The sequence below is a fragment of the Haliaeetus leucocephalus genome, unplaced genomic scaffold (assembly GCF_000737465.1).
Source record: "Haliaeetus leucocephalus isolate CR32 unplaced genomic scaffold, Haliaeetus_leucocephalus-4.0 Scaffold526, whole genome shotgun sequence".
In the NCBI taxonomy this organism is placed as follows: Eukaryota; Metazoa; Chordata; class Aves; order Accipitriformes; family Accipitridae; genus Haliaeetus; species Haliaeetus leucocephalus.
Window position 1 is genome coordinate 6,509,588 of NW_010972962.1, and position 16,841 is coordinate 6,526,428.

General features: G+C 40.0%; 1 protein-coding gene across 1 annotated transcript in view; it reads left to right on the forward strand.

The window, feature by feature from the left end:
• The first annotated feature begins 697 nt into the window (after window positions 1-697).
• PRKCE (protein kinase C, epsilon) overlaps window positions 698-16,841 on the forward strand; it is a 300,600-nt gene continuing 284,456 nt past the window's right edge. The window contains exon 1 of the mRNA XM_010576498.1: window positions 698-1,045. Coding sequence (XP_010574800.1) covers window positions 698-1,045 — 348 coding nt within the window. The remainder of the gene's footprint in view (window positions 1,046-16,841) is intronic.

A 16,841-nucleotide genomic window follows, 5' to 3' on the forward strand; every position in this document is an offset into this window, starting at 1 on the left:
CCCGCGCGGCCCGCTCCGCTGCCGTCGCCCCCCATGCGCGGGGGTCGCTCCGCTGGGTCCTCGGCCTTGGCGGCGGCGGCGGAGGGGGAGGAGGCGGCACAGGACGGGCGGCTCCGGGCTCCGGCGCGGATGGAAGGTCCTCGCGTGGATGTTTGCTGAGCGGAGGCTGTGCAGTAGGCAGGGCTGGTGGGTCGGCCGGTGTTTCTGATTTGTGTGTGTGGGTGCGTGTGCGTGTGTGTATGCGTGTGTGTGTATTGTTGTGTGGCGCACGGGCAGGACTGGCGTGTGCCGGAGCCTGGGATCGCGGCTCTGCCTCCTCTGCAAAGTCTGATCCAGGATTATGGTCTAGGTGAAGGGAGAAGGCTCTTGCTCACCCCAAGGACTGGTTATGCTCGGGTTTTGATTGCGTTCGGGGGTTTCTGCAGCCGCGGACGCCTCCCCCTCCCCGGCGGCCCTCCTCCCTTGTTTTCCGTTAGAAACACGGGCAAGAAAATAAATGTATTCACTGGGTGTCGCAAGAGCAAAGGCTAAATAATCAAAGGTAACAGAAGCAGCAAGGCGAAGAGACCCGCACTGTATCCTGCTCCCCCACTCCCAGACCTGCCCTCCTATTTATTGGCGAGACCTCCCTCCCTCCCTCTCGGTGCGACTGCGTCCTGCGAGTGTTTAATCCCGGGAAAAGTGCAGCCGTCCAGCCATGGTGGTTTTCAATGGCTTGCTGAAAATCAAGATCTGCGAGGCGGTGAATCTGAAACCCACAGCGTGGTCGCTGAGGCATGCGGTGGGTCCCAGGCCGCAGACCTTTTTGCTGGACCCTTACATAGCCCTCAATGTGGACGACTCCAGGATCGGGCAGACCTCAACCAAGCAAAAGACCAACAGTCCTGCTTGGAATGATGAATTTGTCACCGACGTTTGCAATGGCAGGAAGATAGAGATGGCTGTTTTCCATGATGCCCCCATTGGGTATGATGATTTTGTGGCTAACTGCACTATACAGTTTGAGGACTTGCTGCAGAACGGGAGCCGCCACTTCGAGGACTGGGTGAGTGTTCGCGCTGTAGATACATACACGTACATATGATTTTCAGTGGCACGGCTCTGGATGCAACATCTGTCTTGCAGAGCTAGGTTGCCAAGGGCATGTAATGGCTCTGAAGGCTTTTCATTATTTCCATGCTTTGTTATACTCAGATAGTCATGGTTACTGTGTATCTAATGCATGTGGTCTACAGGCAAGGGAGGAAAGAAAAATATGCTGAATCTAAGGAGGAGATGTATAATTACCACTTCAGTTTCTGAAATTACATTACATCAATACAACTCCAGTTATCTTACTGTGTTTGGAAAACCCCAACAAAATGCATCCATACAGAACATTACTGCAAAACCCAGATCCAGCACTTAGACTGAGTTCATCATTTCGGTGTGAATACTCTTGGTCAGCCTGGCATTGACAAGCCTTAAAAATCCAGACCTGACCTCTGATACGAGACACTTTGGGGTCTTCATGTCACTTGAAAGCTCACTGCATCAACACTTATGTTCCTCCTTCCCTCCCCCAGATGATCTACACCTTTATGTGTAGAGCTAGTGCAGTGCTTCTTCAAATGCCTGAAACTGATAAAAGGGTCCTGGTGGATTTTGGCCCCAACCAGACAAATTCTGTTGCCTTTATACACAACGTGTCGTACAGCTTCTAAGGTGTCTTAAAGACCCAGAAGCTAACATGCCTCAGTCAGAGTACAAAAACCCTGGAGAATGCTTGGTCTGACATTCTCAGGTACTGTGATTTAACATGGAAAAATGAAACAAACAAAAAAAGAAACACAGGAAACGTGAATATGCACATTTCACATTTCTGCAATTAAACAGTTAAATGGTATATCTTTTAAATAAGATGTATAATAAAGCAATAGTAACTGTCTTCTCATTTTAAATGTGCCCTGCTTGACCAGCTCTCTGAAATGTGTATGCTCATCTTTTTGTGTATTTATTTGTTATGGTCAAGGATACTAGGCAGGGCAATATTTCTTTGGCAAACAGACAAAGAACCCAGGACCACAGTAAAAATAGTGAGAGTTAATAGCTCTGAGTTTCATGTATTCTTTGGGGCTTCTTTACTTAATGCAGTGGTATAAAGAGATGTCAGAATGATGGAAAGGCGTGAAAGAATTAGGCTCTATTTATGCTGATGAAGAGCTGAATAACATTACTGTTAAAACTTTTATCTTTACAACTTTAAAATATTTTTCACCTCTGCTACGTATATTACATCATGGTAATTAGGATCTAGATCATTCTGATGCTGTATAAAAGCTACACATTAGTAAGCTCAGATGGTAAAACTGGGTGATAGGCAGAGGCAAAATAGCCAAATCAGGAAAAGACAAATGCAGCAGTATTGCAGATGTCCTTTACCTGGATTGAATGATAATCAAGTTGTGGCTTTCCTGAAATCAGAGTGAGTTTCATCTTTGAGACCAATGGGATAAGGATGTTATCTCAGGTTTTTAGTGAAAGAATAATAATTTCGTATGTTCTTTTTGCGTGTGGTACATGTTGTGAGTTTGTTGCCAAATCTGCAAGGACCTTGCAGGTTGCAGATGCCAAGTTTGAGTTTTGGTGGGGCTGGTGTGCTGGGGTACATCCTGGCTCTGATTTTTAAGGTGAACTCAAACATCTGAACACCTTCCCTAGATAAACAGTGGAACTGAACAGATCAAGGACCATTGTAAACATGATTTGGTAGGAACTACTTAGCTGAATCAGATAAATGCTGTGTTTTACTGCACCAGGATTCATTGCTGTCCAGCATTCACTGGGTGGGAGGAGATGAGGGAGTGACGAGGCTTGCTGTCTGTTGATGTGACAGAATTGAGGACATGGCAGTGGATCGTAACTGGTCAGCTCAATATAATGCAGCTTCTGAAGCATCGCTTACCTTGTTCGGTGTTGTAAATCCTCACGGTTTGGATTGTGTTTGTGCAGTACGTATAATACACAGCGTATACCACCCTCCCTGTATCACAAAATTGGTGCAGAGGCAAGTATTTATAGGATTGTGCTTTACCCTTTCCAAAATCTGCCCGTTTACTGAACGTGTCACTGTAATTGTAATACCGAGTGCATTTATTGAATTGTTAATAGATAGGGACCTTCAGAGAACTGGCTCTTACAAAATCACATTGTTTTTTTGTCTGATTTCACTGAGTTAAAATAAGGCCTGTGGCCATGACATCTCTATAGAGTCCATAGTGAAGTAAATAGATTTATTGGCATCTTCATCAGTGTCTGGAGTCTATATTAAAACCTGAAAAAGAGAAGTCGTCTATGAAATGAATGGGTTTCACAGTACAAGGAAGGTGCACGTGGCCTAAACCAAGGTTAGAGTAAGACCGTCTGGTAAGATGCAGTTTCTTCTGTTTAATAAGAGGACTAATTCCTTCATTTCACTCTTGGCATTTAAGGCAGATATTTTTGTAGTGCTCTTTCCCAGCTTTGTAACAAGCAAATTAAAAGCAGCAGTCACAGGAACATGTTCCTCCTTACTGTCTGAAATATCGAATAAATGCAACCTAAGAAACTCTCTTGGAGACTGTAAGGTCACCTTATGCCATTCTGAGGGTTGCCCTTTAAGCAGTCCTGAGAGTTTGAACTGGCTACCGTATGCTTGTTGAGTGTGTTTGGTGTAATTGCACTGCTGCCCCTCTTTACCTTCAGAATGATGCAACAGTTTTTGCAGGACTGGACTGTCACTATTTAAACAGGTTTGAGAAAATGCTCATGTGCTGAGAACAGCTCTTGTCAATATATTAATAGCTTTAATGCTTTCAATCTCGTATAATGCTGCATGTATTTTTGTAAGGAAACTTCAATATTTGTAGTATCTGCACTAGGGTCAAGGTTACGTTACTTATCCTGTAATATATTTCTAGGTTCTTGTCAGAAGTCCAAAATGCAAAAAAGACTTGCAAAGAAATAGTGTTCTTTTTTTTTTTTCCCCTAAAAAGAAACTTTCTCTCTTTAGCCAGCTCACCTACTTTGATTTGTTTTTGCCATTGTGCAAATCCTTGTATTTTTTTCTAAGAGATGAGTTTTTTAGGAAAATACTGGGTATTTTTCTCACTGTTAAGCCTGTGCTATATACTGATGCCATGGTTACAGTGGAAACACGGATGATAAACAAGTACAAAGCTTGAAATCATGATAGCGTCTATTGTATTAGGACAAGTCAGATAAATATGCAACATTCTGGTTCCTTTTATCTACAGAGTATTCAGCAGTTGTAAAAATTATTTTTAACCTTATGATATGTATACTCCCTGAATATATATATTAAAAAATCAAAGTTGTGGCCTAAAACAGTGGTTCAGATTTTACTGGATGGAAGCTTTTAAACAAAATATGTACCTTTTTTTTTTTTTTAATGATCAATGTAAAATATTTGTTTGGGTTTCTAGAAAAGGTATAGTGACAATTAAAAAGATGGCTGCTTTTCCAGTGGTGCATCAATACAGACATAGCACGGTAAAAGTGTCAGTTTTGCAGATTTTTTCAGTCATGGCTACACTGCAGTTTTAAAGAGAGCTTTGGATTTATGACATTACAGGCTTTTCTGTAAGTGCATAAAATGTTATATAGAATGGCATAGAGTATTTGAGAGAATGTTGGTGAACTTACACTTTGAAAAATATGAAATACAGAACAATAAACAACTTGCAAATTCTGATTGAAAAACAAACTAGTAACATGAAAGCTGTGGCTGTATTTTTTTTTTTAGTTAGGTTATTCAGGTAATAATAAAGTATGTCTTTATCTAGCCTTCTCACATCTGGCATATGTAAATGTTGCACTTGAGTTAGTAATGCAGCTACATTTTAATCAGAATTGAGATCAGGAAGGAAAATTCCGTTGATATTTAGCCTTGTGGTTACACTCCTGTGAATTAGCACAATCAATGTTTACGTGTTTGGATGATTGGTAATCTGGGTTCTGAGTTCAAGTCCACTTTCCAGAGTTGACAGTGGATGAAATCAGTGTGATCGGACCTATGCCAAAGACACCATCTAAGGGTCTTAGCCATTAGCCTGCCTGTACACAAGAAAACCTATTGAGTCGTCCTAAGAAATCCATTTGCAGGCAGAGTAGCAGGACTCATTAAATCAGTTCAGGACATCACAATGTTTAGCAAGAAAAACCTCTATTTCCACTGAAAATATTTTACAGCTATATTTAGGTTAGTGAAACAAGTTTAATTTTCTGTTGTCTTAAAAAAATCCCTAATGCTGTTAGGAAAAAAATAAAACACAGGTTTCAGTGAGCTTTTCTTTGCAAATCCTAGATCTCTTCCATACTGTTTTTTTTTCTCTTCAGTGCTGCTTATTAAGATCTAAATTTAAAACATTATACTTTTTTAAAAGCATCCCTTCATATTTCCATTTTATCAATGTGAAGTTAGTCATGCAACTGTGCCACCATTGCATAAAGCAAGTTTATTATGAATTAATATATCTCAATAACAAGTTGATGATGAGTTATGGGAAATGGCATGGGGAATAAGTACACTCTTTTACATACTTGTTGAACTGTTGAGTTACATATTTTTATGTCATGTTTATAGTGTACTATTGAAGAAGTTTTCCTATTGGAAAGACTAGGTCTTTAAGTTGCAGTCTATACAGTTAGACACCTAGGTTAACGGAGCTCTGAATGTCACCCAAAAGGCAATAGTGGGGGGTGGGGATTAAAACTCTTCTGAGTCCTTGGTCCTGTGAGCTGTCCATGGATGGGAGGAGTAGAACTGTCTCCTTCCAGCACCTCTAATCTGAATTAACTGGGAAGACTACTTAGGTGCTTATCAGAGTTTCACTTTTTGTTTGGTTTTTTGTGGTTTTGTTTTGTTTTGTTTTTTTAAAATGCCATTTCTGTTGCTTGAAATCGGAACTCCTTTCAGTCAGCAGGTGATCTGTTGTAGCTGGCAGACAGAGAGTGGAATTGTCATCATTTTAGTGCAGGTCACCCTGTGCATTAACCTCTTCTTGTGCCATACACTACTGAAGGTTGGCATTGGGCTAGCAGAGTGTGACTGTAGCATATTTTCATTTTTATTTTCATCTACTGCCTGAACTTATCTGTGCTGATGGTGTTGAAAGGCCTAGGATTTTGCTTCTGAAAGCTTTACATCTCATCTAAACTGCGGTTCATGGGCTGCTGAAAAGCATTGTTATCAGAAGAGTATTTGTTGAAATGAAAGGGAAATTGCTTTCCTGTTTGATAGGTTTCTGCATGACAAGGCTGTCACTGAGCAAGGTCTGTCAGGCTTGGGGGACAAGGGTGAGAGAGCTACAGGGGATCGGCAGGGTTTCACAGGGACTCAGTGTAATTGTGAGGGTGGGCAGTTGTCAGGAGAAGATGAGAGATTTTGGAGAGCACTTTGTGCAGGTAGGGGTCTTCGTTGCCTTCTCCCCCAGCCTGTCTCCCTCCTGCGCCTCGTCTTTTCCCTCTCTGCTGGGGACGTGGTACAGTCACTACACAGGTCACCCACTATCTTGTATCAATCCTTTTCTACAGCTGCATAATCTACTCCTACTCCCTGCTAGAAATGTTCTCTCCTAACAGCTCCTGCTTACCTGCAGTGCTTCGCAGCCTGCTGAAAAGCAATAGAGGGGGAAAAAGCTGCCTCTGCAATTGCTACTGCAGGGAGAGAGAAAGGGCAGAGTGGGGAAAGGAAGAGATGAGGCATGGAGAGAAACCCGGAGGAGGGTAACGAATAGTTGCTGCTACCCCACATACTCCAGCTGCCCTTTTGGCAACAGTAGAAAGCTACACATGTAGGAGACAGGGATGAGCTGGCATAGGCAAATTGACTAGTTGAAGGCTGTATGTTGCTCACTGACCTGTTTTGGGTTTTTTTTCTTGCCTGCCTTGCTCAGTGTATAGCTTTTGAAGTCTCACTTCAGACATGAAGAAAATTGCTCAGGGCATGAAAAATGTGTAGTAGAGCATGCATTTCACTTAGCACTGAATTACCATACATGTAGGTCAGGATTTGATCCCATGACTGATCAGAATCTCATCCTATTCTTGCTAACACCAACACCTATACGAAGTTCCACACAGTGAAAGTAATTCTACTGAACTCTGTAGAAGTATTTGTTAGAACAAATTTACCAGTAATAGAGTCCAGTTCATAGGTATTAATTCAAAGCTAGATGTTAAGAAATGTCTAAGCAGGGTGAAAACGATTCCTACATGTCCTTCTTGCACCAGTTTTTAGACAGTGCGTATCATTATTCCAGCTCAGGTGGTTCCATAGACACTAAGCAGAACTTCATGGTTGTGAGTAAACCACTGATCTCACTGGGTTTGCTGGGTTCACTGGATTTCATGTAGGCATGTGTTTAAATTCTTTTCTCAATTGGTGCCTGTTTTCCAAGGGAAAACTGAGAATAAATAACATTTAACAACATCCTTTACTTTTATTTTACTCTTACTGATTTATTATTCTTCTGTAAATCTTGCACATGCAAGCCTGGTTTCTGCTTTCCTCAGCCATCAAAACTAAATCTCTGCCCTCCCTGTCCAGAATTCTTTAAATACTGCCAAAATGAGGATTTGATTTAAGCTGGAATTGTAGGACTTGGCATCTAAGAGTGATTAATTTCCACTCCCTAACTATACTTCCATTTAAATGAACTTTTTGGGGGTTTTCAAGTTTTGAGGGGAGGCTGCAAATATGATTTGTAAAAAATTAGAGGTGAGGGCTTTTCTGCTTGGAATTGGCTGATTGAATTCAGTTCTGCTTTACCTGGTACTGTCTTAATCTCCTTTCCCTCACCCCAGTTATTAGACTGTAAGAGAAAGATATCTACAGTTCATGTTAAGAGAGATTTTGGAAACAATAAGGTATGCAAGTAATGGGAAATCTGTGGTCAGAGAGGACTGAGAAGAGACTTTCCCACCATGCACATGGAAAGGTAGGAGTGGAACTATCTGGATATGGAATAAGATCAGAATTCCAAAGACAGCTTGGAAAACTGCCCGTTTGCGGGGGGAACCAAACCAACCCTTTTGTCAAGCTAGACAAAGCAAGGTCTGAAGAATGGGGATATTTTGCGTGCCCTTTTGAGTCAAGCAAATTGTGGCAGTTACAGGGTTTCTACCATTTGGGGGCAAAGTGGTCATTACAGAAGGCTGACAAAAAGTTTTAACATTGTGTTTGTAAGCGACTGCTTTCCTATTAGGCAGTCACTAGAATATTTAAAAAGTATATTCGGCAATATTGGTATGAAACTGCAACTGTAAAGCTAATAAATAATTCTAGAGATTGGGTAACTTTTGTGGCAGTTACGTACTTTGCACTATATTTTAGTAAAGCAAAATGCAAATGAATATGATGTAAGAACATCTTCAGAATTATTATCAACTCTGATTATTACTCACAGTCAGTAGCTTGAATTGCTAGTAAAGTTGATTTCTGAGTGTCCTCTCACTTACATTCCTCTAAGAGTTAAAAAATCTTAAATTATCATTGCTGTGATTTAACAGAAGCCAAGATTTCACATATTTCTGAATAGCACAGCGAAAAAACCTAGTAATATTGGCATGGTCCCATTAAATATAACAGGAGTTTTAACATTTATTTTATTGGAAGCAGTGTTAGAGAAATGCTACACAGTTCTGAGAGTTTTTCTCCCACTGGAGTCTGTAGGGCTTGAATTGTTGAAGAACAGAAGTAAAGAAACACCATTTCTTTTAGAATTAAAAAAGGCAAAGTTTGATTCCATTGGAGGCTTGCAGGCAGCCATTTCTGCCTTATATTGGCTAACTTGAGCTGATTTAATTGTTCCAGACAATAGAATCATTTTGGTTGTTTCTGTGTCCTGCTGGGCAGTTTCATCACAGGCAGGAACAAAAAAGCGTGAATAATGGCTAGATGTTGCCAAATAAATTTCACGTCTTCATTGTTTGAACAGTGAGCCCCCATTGTATCTGTGTATCTTAAATGAAGAGTAGGCAAACTTAATACTTAGTGTTTCCAACTTAATATCTTTCAGTTCTTTACAGTATAAATATGTAAAAAGCCTCTTATCATGGGGAACCAGGGTTTCTTATGCATTTTAGAACTCTTCATTCTTCAGTACATTGGCCTTTGTAATGTCATTAAAAAATATAAGGCTTTGTCAATGTTAATATTTGTAAGTATCTTTAGATAGTGATGTGGTAGCAATGAAGCAAATGTAATGGTGGTGGAGACATGAAGGGAAGACTGATGCATACTCTGCACAGGTGATGAGGAAATGGTTGGAATTGCTTTGCTTTCTTTCACAGATTAAAAGCCAGCAAGAGAGTAGTGTTTTCTCCTTCCTTGTTTTCTTTCAGTTTCCTCTTTATCATCTGTTCTGTCTTCATGCTGCCAGTTCTCCATCTTTCTTTATCTGTTCTGGCTTCAAGATGGTCAAGAAATGATGGGGTGACCTTTACAGGATTGCATAAGATTTTGATGTTGGCAATGGTAGCAGGCTACGTGAATGAAATGTTCTGCTATAGATCTCTACACAGACCTATTCCAAGTACAGTTTTCTTGCTGGGACCATATTTACTCATCACATAAGTCTTTGCGGCATCTGTCAACTTTCCTTTATTTCAAGGTGAGATTGATCCATAGTCTTTGAAAATGATGTTGGAGAATGTGTTGGAAAAGGAAAGGCTAAAGATCACTCATGCTGCATCCACTTTGTTCTCTTTCCTACGTGGTTCTAGTTGGATTTATTGAGGAATCTTTTTTTTTGTAATTTTTTTTCTTTTCCTCTTGAGTTTCTTTGCCTTTTCCTTCCTTGTAACCATTGGCACCTCTTGAACATTTGACCTCATGGCCCACTTCTTTTCTCCTTAATCCACTGCTATCACCTTGTCCTCAAGTCCTGGCTGGCTGTTTTAGCTTTTCCTTAATTTTTCTTGTTATTACTTCCTATATATCCATATTGCTGTTAGTCCTACCACTCCAACTCCTTCTCTCTTCTTGTCACACTGGTGGACCAGTGAGCTCCTCGTGTTAGTAGGACTCAGAAGCATCTTCAGTATCTGAAGCTCTGTGGGATTTGCCCAGCTGCTGTCATCCAGAGCATGTCCCCACTGTGCTTCTCTGCAAGCAGCAGGGAACTAACTGATCAGACTGGTGGCTGTTGGAAGAGTTATGTTCAATCAGAAGTGATGCACTGAGTTTCCAGTTAGTTATACTACAGAAGTGGTTGAAGGAAGAAGTGTAATATGGTAGCTTTGAACTTCAAGCAAAATGCTCTGGTTTTGGCAGAGTCAGTGAGATGTTGAAGGAACATGATCTGTCCCTGAAAACTGGATTATTCCAAGCAATGGAAACACTGTTGTAAAATTTTAGTTGGTACTGACTGTTGGGATTTTCAGGGACTCCTCATCACGGAAAATACCTAGTATTGTTTGGTATTTTTATTTTATATAAAGTGAAATTATGGTTTTTGTCTTCAAAAAATTACAGTCCAAGCACAAGTCAAAAAAGGCAGATTGGGGCAGCCAAAAGAAGTAATAGGAAAATGCTTACCAGTGTGAAAGGCTGAAGTGGTAGCTTAGCAGCAGCCTATCAACTGAGCTTTGCTTGGTGTCCCTAACTCAAAACCTCAAGGAGAGAGGCAATAGTGGAAATTTTGCTGGAAATGTTTGGAGATCCTGATGCTTTGCATGATGTGGTGTTTCTCTTCAAAGAGTTGACAGGTTTAGAGGGACAGCCCTTATGGTCTAGTCCATGGTTCTCAAATTCCTAGTTATTTCTGAGTATCCCATATAGCTTTAAGAATATTTGGGATCATCTACTTTTAGGGAACTACAGGATTTTTCTGTATAATTCCATGAAAGCTAGTATTGACTGTATTATTACATTTGAGCTTTTTTTCCTTATCAGTAGCTGGGTTAGAGCACTACCAGTACAATAATCAACTACAGACACGATATATAGGGTTAATCTTATGTAATGATGTCACTGGGCTGTGATAAGCTTTGTTAAGTTTTATTCTGCACCTTTACTCTCTGTGCCAGCAAGTTCTCAGAGCCATGTCAAGGCTCTGAGAGGAGGAAAGAGGAAAGAAGTTTTATTAACACCTCATGCTGATTTTGTAGGAGTGTTACCCATTGCATCAGAAGCAAGTGACAGTGCTTTTCACCTAAAGAGCAAAACCTTGTAGCTCTTCCTGATGACCTTTATGCAATACTTTATTTATTTATATATGTATAGTAAAGTCCATTACTTTAAAAAGAATATTGGTTTAGTGATCATATTTAGGAGGTAGCTTTGCATGTGCATTTTTTATAAGGCCATGTAAAAGGTTTTAAAATACAAATTCAACTAAACTGATTTTTAACAATTCCGTGGTGCATTAACAGCCTGGACACCATGACCCAGACAAGTTCCTATCTCTTTAGGTGCTCTTTCCTTGCCAGTTTACAGTCATTCTTTGTGTCTGCTTTGCCCGTTCGTTGGAGGATGCCTTGGGTAGGGGATATCATATTACTTTCTTGTATATATCATTTAGTAGGACTGTGGGATCCCAATCTTTTTTGAAAGGTGTTCACTGTAGAACAGTAGTATAGTGTAAAAGAAGAGATCAGGTACAGCTGACCTGCATTTGTCATAGCCCAGTGCAGTGCAAAAAGCAGAAACTTTTCTGTGTTAGTTTTGTTGGCAAGTAGATGTGTGAGTAAGCAAAAACCAATATACCTTAAACAAACACAAAAGAAGTTTAAGTCTGTAGTGTGTGTCATACACTAATGACTGGAGGACAGACAAGGTGTAAGTTGTCTTGCACAGCAATTCAAAGCTGATGTTCCTATATTGACTTTAATGGGAGTTTCTTTGAGTGGTGTTCCCTGTTGCTGAAACTGTTGAGAGTACGTGTATCATTTAGTTGCATACATAGTGATTCCTCTGTGCTACTAGCTGAGTTAGGGAGACCATCAATTGAATTCCTTATATGTTTAATATTGCACTTTATGTATTTCTCAGAATTGAGGCCTATTGTAAATTTTTCAGATATGTGGAAGTCCCAGGAAGAATTTAGGCTCCTGATTCAGCAGTCTTTTGAAAGTGTTACCCAGCTGTCTTTTCATCAGTGATTATTTTTCAGTGTTTTATCTGTAGTAAGCTCAGCTTCTAAACTGTTTATGAATGATTTTGTGAGTGCATTGTGAACTGCTTGTGAATGCGTTGCTCAGAATTGTCAGTTCTGACCAACGAGCCTTCTCTTCAGTTTGGTACGTACATATTTTCTCACATGTGGTATTGTTCAGAGTGTTTTTAAAGTAAAAAAACCAAACCCCAAAACAGGCCCCAAACCTTAACTTTTTGGTTTTTTTTCTGACTGATACTTCATTAACAAAACAATAGTAAATCATTGGGTATTTGAACAAATAAAATGAAACTGATCTCTAGCCTTGTTTGAATGTACTCTGGACATCAAACTGACAGGCTCTAACATGTTCCAACTGTTATATTTGGTTTAAAAAGTGTGCACTCTCCAGCCAAGCACTGTTTTGCTGTATCAGTGTTATTAATACCATAAAGCTTTCAAAATCCTTAGTGTAATCCAAAGTTTACATTTTTTAAAATCAGGTTTAAAATCAGATGTGAAGTGTGAGGATGTCATTTTGTCTTTTATGCTGTTCCTGGAAGATGGAGGTCAAAAAAAAGCATCTGACTGAAATGGAATGCAGGTAGAGTAAGAAATGGGAGCAGCTCTGGTGAAACCTCTTCTCCCTACAGCAGTCTCCCACTGGACTGTATGGGCTTCTTTTGTTTGGGACCTGGGCATAATTGTGGCAATGATCAGTAAGACAAATTACAGGCCGAATGTTTTGTACAACTGCCAAAAAGTTGGCAGCTCTTCCAGCAACTGTCAATCAGCCCTCCACCCTATTTGCAGACTAGCAAGTAAAATATGCTTCCCAGCAGCAGTGTGCTGGTCTGCAGAACCCCTATATGTAAGCTTTATGCACGGTTAATCAACTTTACGATGCAAATGATGTGAATCTTGGAGACATTTTATGCACCTATGAAAATGTACTTGATGCTAGTGATATCCCCAGTAAGACAGGAGTGAAGTGCTGAAGCCACCTCGGAGCGTGGATGCATACATTCTGGCAGGGTGACAGTTTTGAATGCAGGAGTTATTACTTTCTCTTTGTTCACGCTCACAATGTGTTAGGTTGTGCAGAAAGAGAAAATTAAAAGTTTCTTCCTGGAGGAGCTTACGCTGTAAAATAAGAAAAACTTATTATGTCACTTTTGGGTAGTAAGGTCATAAACTACAACATGAGATCTATAGAGGTTTTGGACCTGTGTATCAAGATAGAAGTGACGTGCAAAAGCCATAGAAAATGCATAACAAAGTACAAGTCTATACTTTTCAGAACAGAATTATGCAAAAGAAATAAATAGTGTGTTATTGCAACTTTTACAAATGTATTTGATGGCCCTTGGGGAAGCAGTAGTTGTCTGAGTAGTTAAGGGAGAATGTTTTTATTCACGTGAGTCAGCAGAGAAAAAGGCTGAAGCTTATGTTGTGTGCCAAACCAAGGAACATGTAAGTAAGACAGACAGTCAACAAAGTGAAGCCACTTTGTAATAGGCCAGATTGCACAAATAAGGAAGATCATATGTGCAGCAGGCTTTATTTAAATAATAGTTTCAAAATGTCAGAACAGGTCACAACATAAAAATGGCTGTCATCGGTATTGCTTGGTTTTCCTTAGTGTTTGTGGTAACAGGTGAGGTTGGTGAATTAATTTTCACAGTACACAAAGTGTTCCTGATCCTGATTACTTTATGGTCTGAAGTTTTAGGGAGCCGTGAGATAATGTGTAATAACTTCATCATAATCTTGCATGCTGTGAACTGGTCAGACAAGTTTTTACATACTTAATTGTCCTGCATCTACTTGTGATATAACATGTTATCTCCTCTCTCTTCTGTAATTTTTGCCTTTATTTCAATTCATATAATTTCTTCAAACAAATGAGGATGTCAGTAATGGGAAATGATGGGATGGGCATTCACTCATAATTCAGGTATTAAATCTTCTTATAAAATGAATAGTCCAGCCTTTTACATCAGTGGTTCCAGAAGAGGCCTTTGTCTGCTTCAGATTGACATGTAGTGATACATAGGTCTTATCTGTCTTAGGTAGTAATGAAAATCATTATCAAAATACCTGAGCCTGGAGAATTTTGAGCATAGTCATCTTCACAGCATTCCTAAGAGGAAGTGTAATGGATGGAGAAACTGTATTCCTCCATGTCACCCCGAAGTATGGTACAAGCATTATGGTTTTAATCTCAGAGTTTTGCAATGGAAGTATCAGTATCCTCATTTTTACAGAGGGGAGACTGGGGCTGAGACTTAGACTACTGAAATAACGTTTCTGCCTGATACCTTTTAGATATCTATCTTTCTGTCTTGCAGCTTCTTCCTCATCTGTCAATCACTGTTCATATTCTCCTTTTCTAGAAGAAGGATTCTTACCGTCACATTTCTGTTTCCTTCTTGTAGCATAGCTTTTGCAGGCTATGGGGTTTAGAATTTGGTTGGGTTTTTTTTTTCTGTTTTAATTCTGCAACCACTTTATTGTGCATCCTTCAGTTATAGTGAACAAACAGAAATGCAGGGCCTCCATCTTGCTGTGTTCTTGACACTGGAGCTTTCTCTGTAGAGGTATGGATCTATAAATCCAGGCTTCCAGACTGTCAAAGCAGAGTCAGTAGTTTGAAGCTGGGCTGCCTCTCTGGATGACTAGTTGGGGGCAGCACCAGCTTTACTGTTACAGTGAAAAAATTACTGTGTAGAGGTATCCTGCATGCATGTACTTCGAGTGCCTGTGGTATTGAGCCTACCTGTGTATGAATATACACAGGCTGTTAAAGGGGCTGAAGAGTTGGATGTTCAAATCCCTCTGAAATGTAGAACGAATTGTTTTGAGCACCTTTGAAAGCTGTCATCCTAACTCATGATTTTGTGTATCATTTATAATCCCATAACTGTAGTTAATACGGTAGAAGACAACAGCAGGCAAAATGTAAAGTTCAAGTATTTGTTGTTTGGTTGTTCATGCACTAAGTTCAGAGGAAAGAGGACTTCCATTTGGGTCACTCATTTGAAGAAACGGAACATTTAATTTTCCATTTTTAGGGCCTTGTCTTTGTTACTAGCAGTAGAAAGGCTTAGGACGCTACAGCTTGAGTTGTGTAAGAAGGAGTAAGTGCAGCTGGTGTGTGCTGTGGAGCAGCTGTGCAGTGCAGCAAAGCCTGATAGCCCAACACCTGAGCGTGTTTATAGAACAGATACAGTGAGATAGTATTGGTGTTGCCTGCCTAGCAAACTACTAGCCTGTGGTTTACACAAGGCGGTCCCTGGTTTTGAAAAAGCCACAGAGTCACTACACCGGATGTGCAAACATGGCTTGGGGTTAACATGTTATGTATGCTTCAGGATTGATCCTGGGTGGGCTAAATTTGGTGTGGATTATAGCAACTGAGGCTTTACGAATTTGAGGAAGAGAGATTCTGGGGAAATTAAAAGGAGGTGTCAGTTTAGCTACTTGGAGTTGCAAAATTATTATTTATTGTGTTTGGAGCTCAAATGAAGTGGGGGAAGGACACAACATACCCATTGCTATCCTTTCATAGTGAGGAAGTAGCATTCTGTTGGGTCTTTTGATGCTGTGTATATTATTGAGCTTTATGATCAGTATAAATTTAACAGCTGGACTTGTAAGTGTAGTAAAGCTTTTTACTTACAGTTCTTTCATCCGAAAGGTGTTGTGCAGACACTACAGAAAAAAATGTCAGAATGTGGATTGTTAACGTTCGTCATACTAAAAGTAGTCAGTGGTGGGAATATCAGTTCTGTGGTATTACACAAAGCTGAAGGCATTGGACTGCAAAGGTGATGAATTTATGGCTTGAATTACTTAGAGTTTTCATCTGTTCATGATAATTGACTTTAAACTCACAACTTATGCATTTCTGTACAGCCATCCAAAATTTACTGTTGACTTTGCAATACACTGGTCAGTGATCTACAGCAAGAAACCAGTGCCCTTAGAATGTAGTCTTATGGATTTGCTTGATTTCAAATGTATGTGGCTCATGAAATTCAATTAGAATAGCGATTTAAAGGAGTATGTTAACAGTTCAGCTTCATTTCTTACTGTAGGCTTATAATAGTGTGACACCTTTGATTGCAGAGAAGCTATGATTTTCTTGCATTAGGTAAATATGAGAAGACATGGTGCCCAGATACAACTAATTATCTTCAAATTCTCCTGGTGTCACAGGTTTACTTTCCTGGAACAGAACACTGATTACAGATGAGCTTTGTTAAGACAGAATGCTTTGAATGTATACTAGAATTGAATGAACGCTAGATGAATACAGATTTGTTTATTAATATTGTTGGCAGGTCCACTGTGCAATGTGAGACCATATCGGTCATCATTGCTTCAGTGTGAAGTTAACATTTGTGTCCTCACTTCCTAAAATATGAATGTAGTATGTTAGGTGTTCATCTCAAGGCTGACATATTTCAACAGCAAAAAAGAGAGAGTATGGAAGGGGTATCCAGCAGTCCTGAAAGTGTCTCCGCTCACAGAACAGGTTCCTGGTAAGAGCTGTAAGTGAAGACCGCGAGTAGGTAACTCCTTTGTGCCTCAAAATACCATCTGTCCCAAGGCTCAGATCTCATGTCCCAGAGCTTACATCTTCAAGCCCACAGGTTCAATGCTACTTTCCTTCAACCCTGCTATCCTTAGGGTTATTAC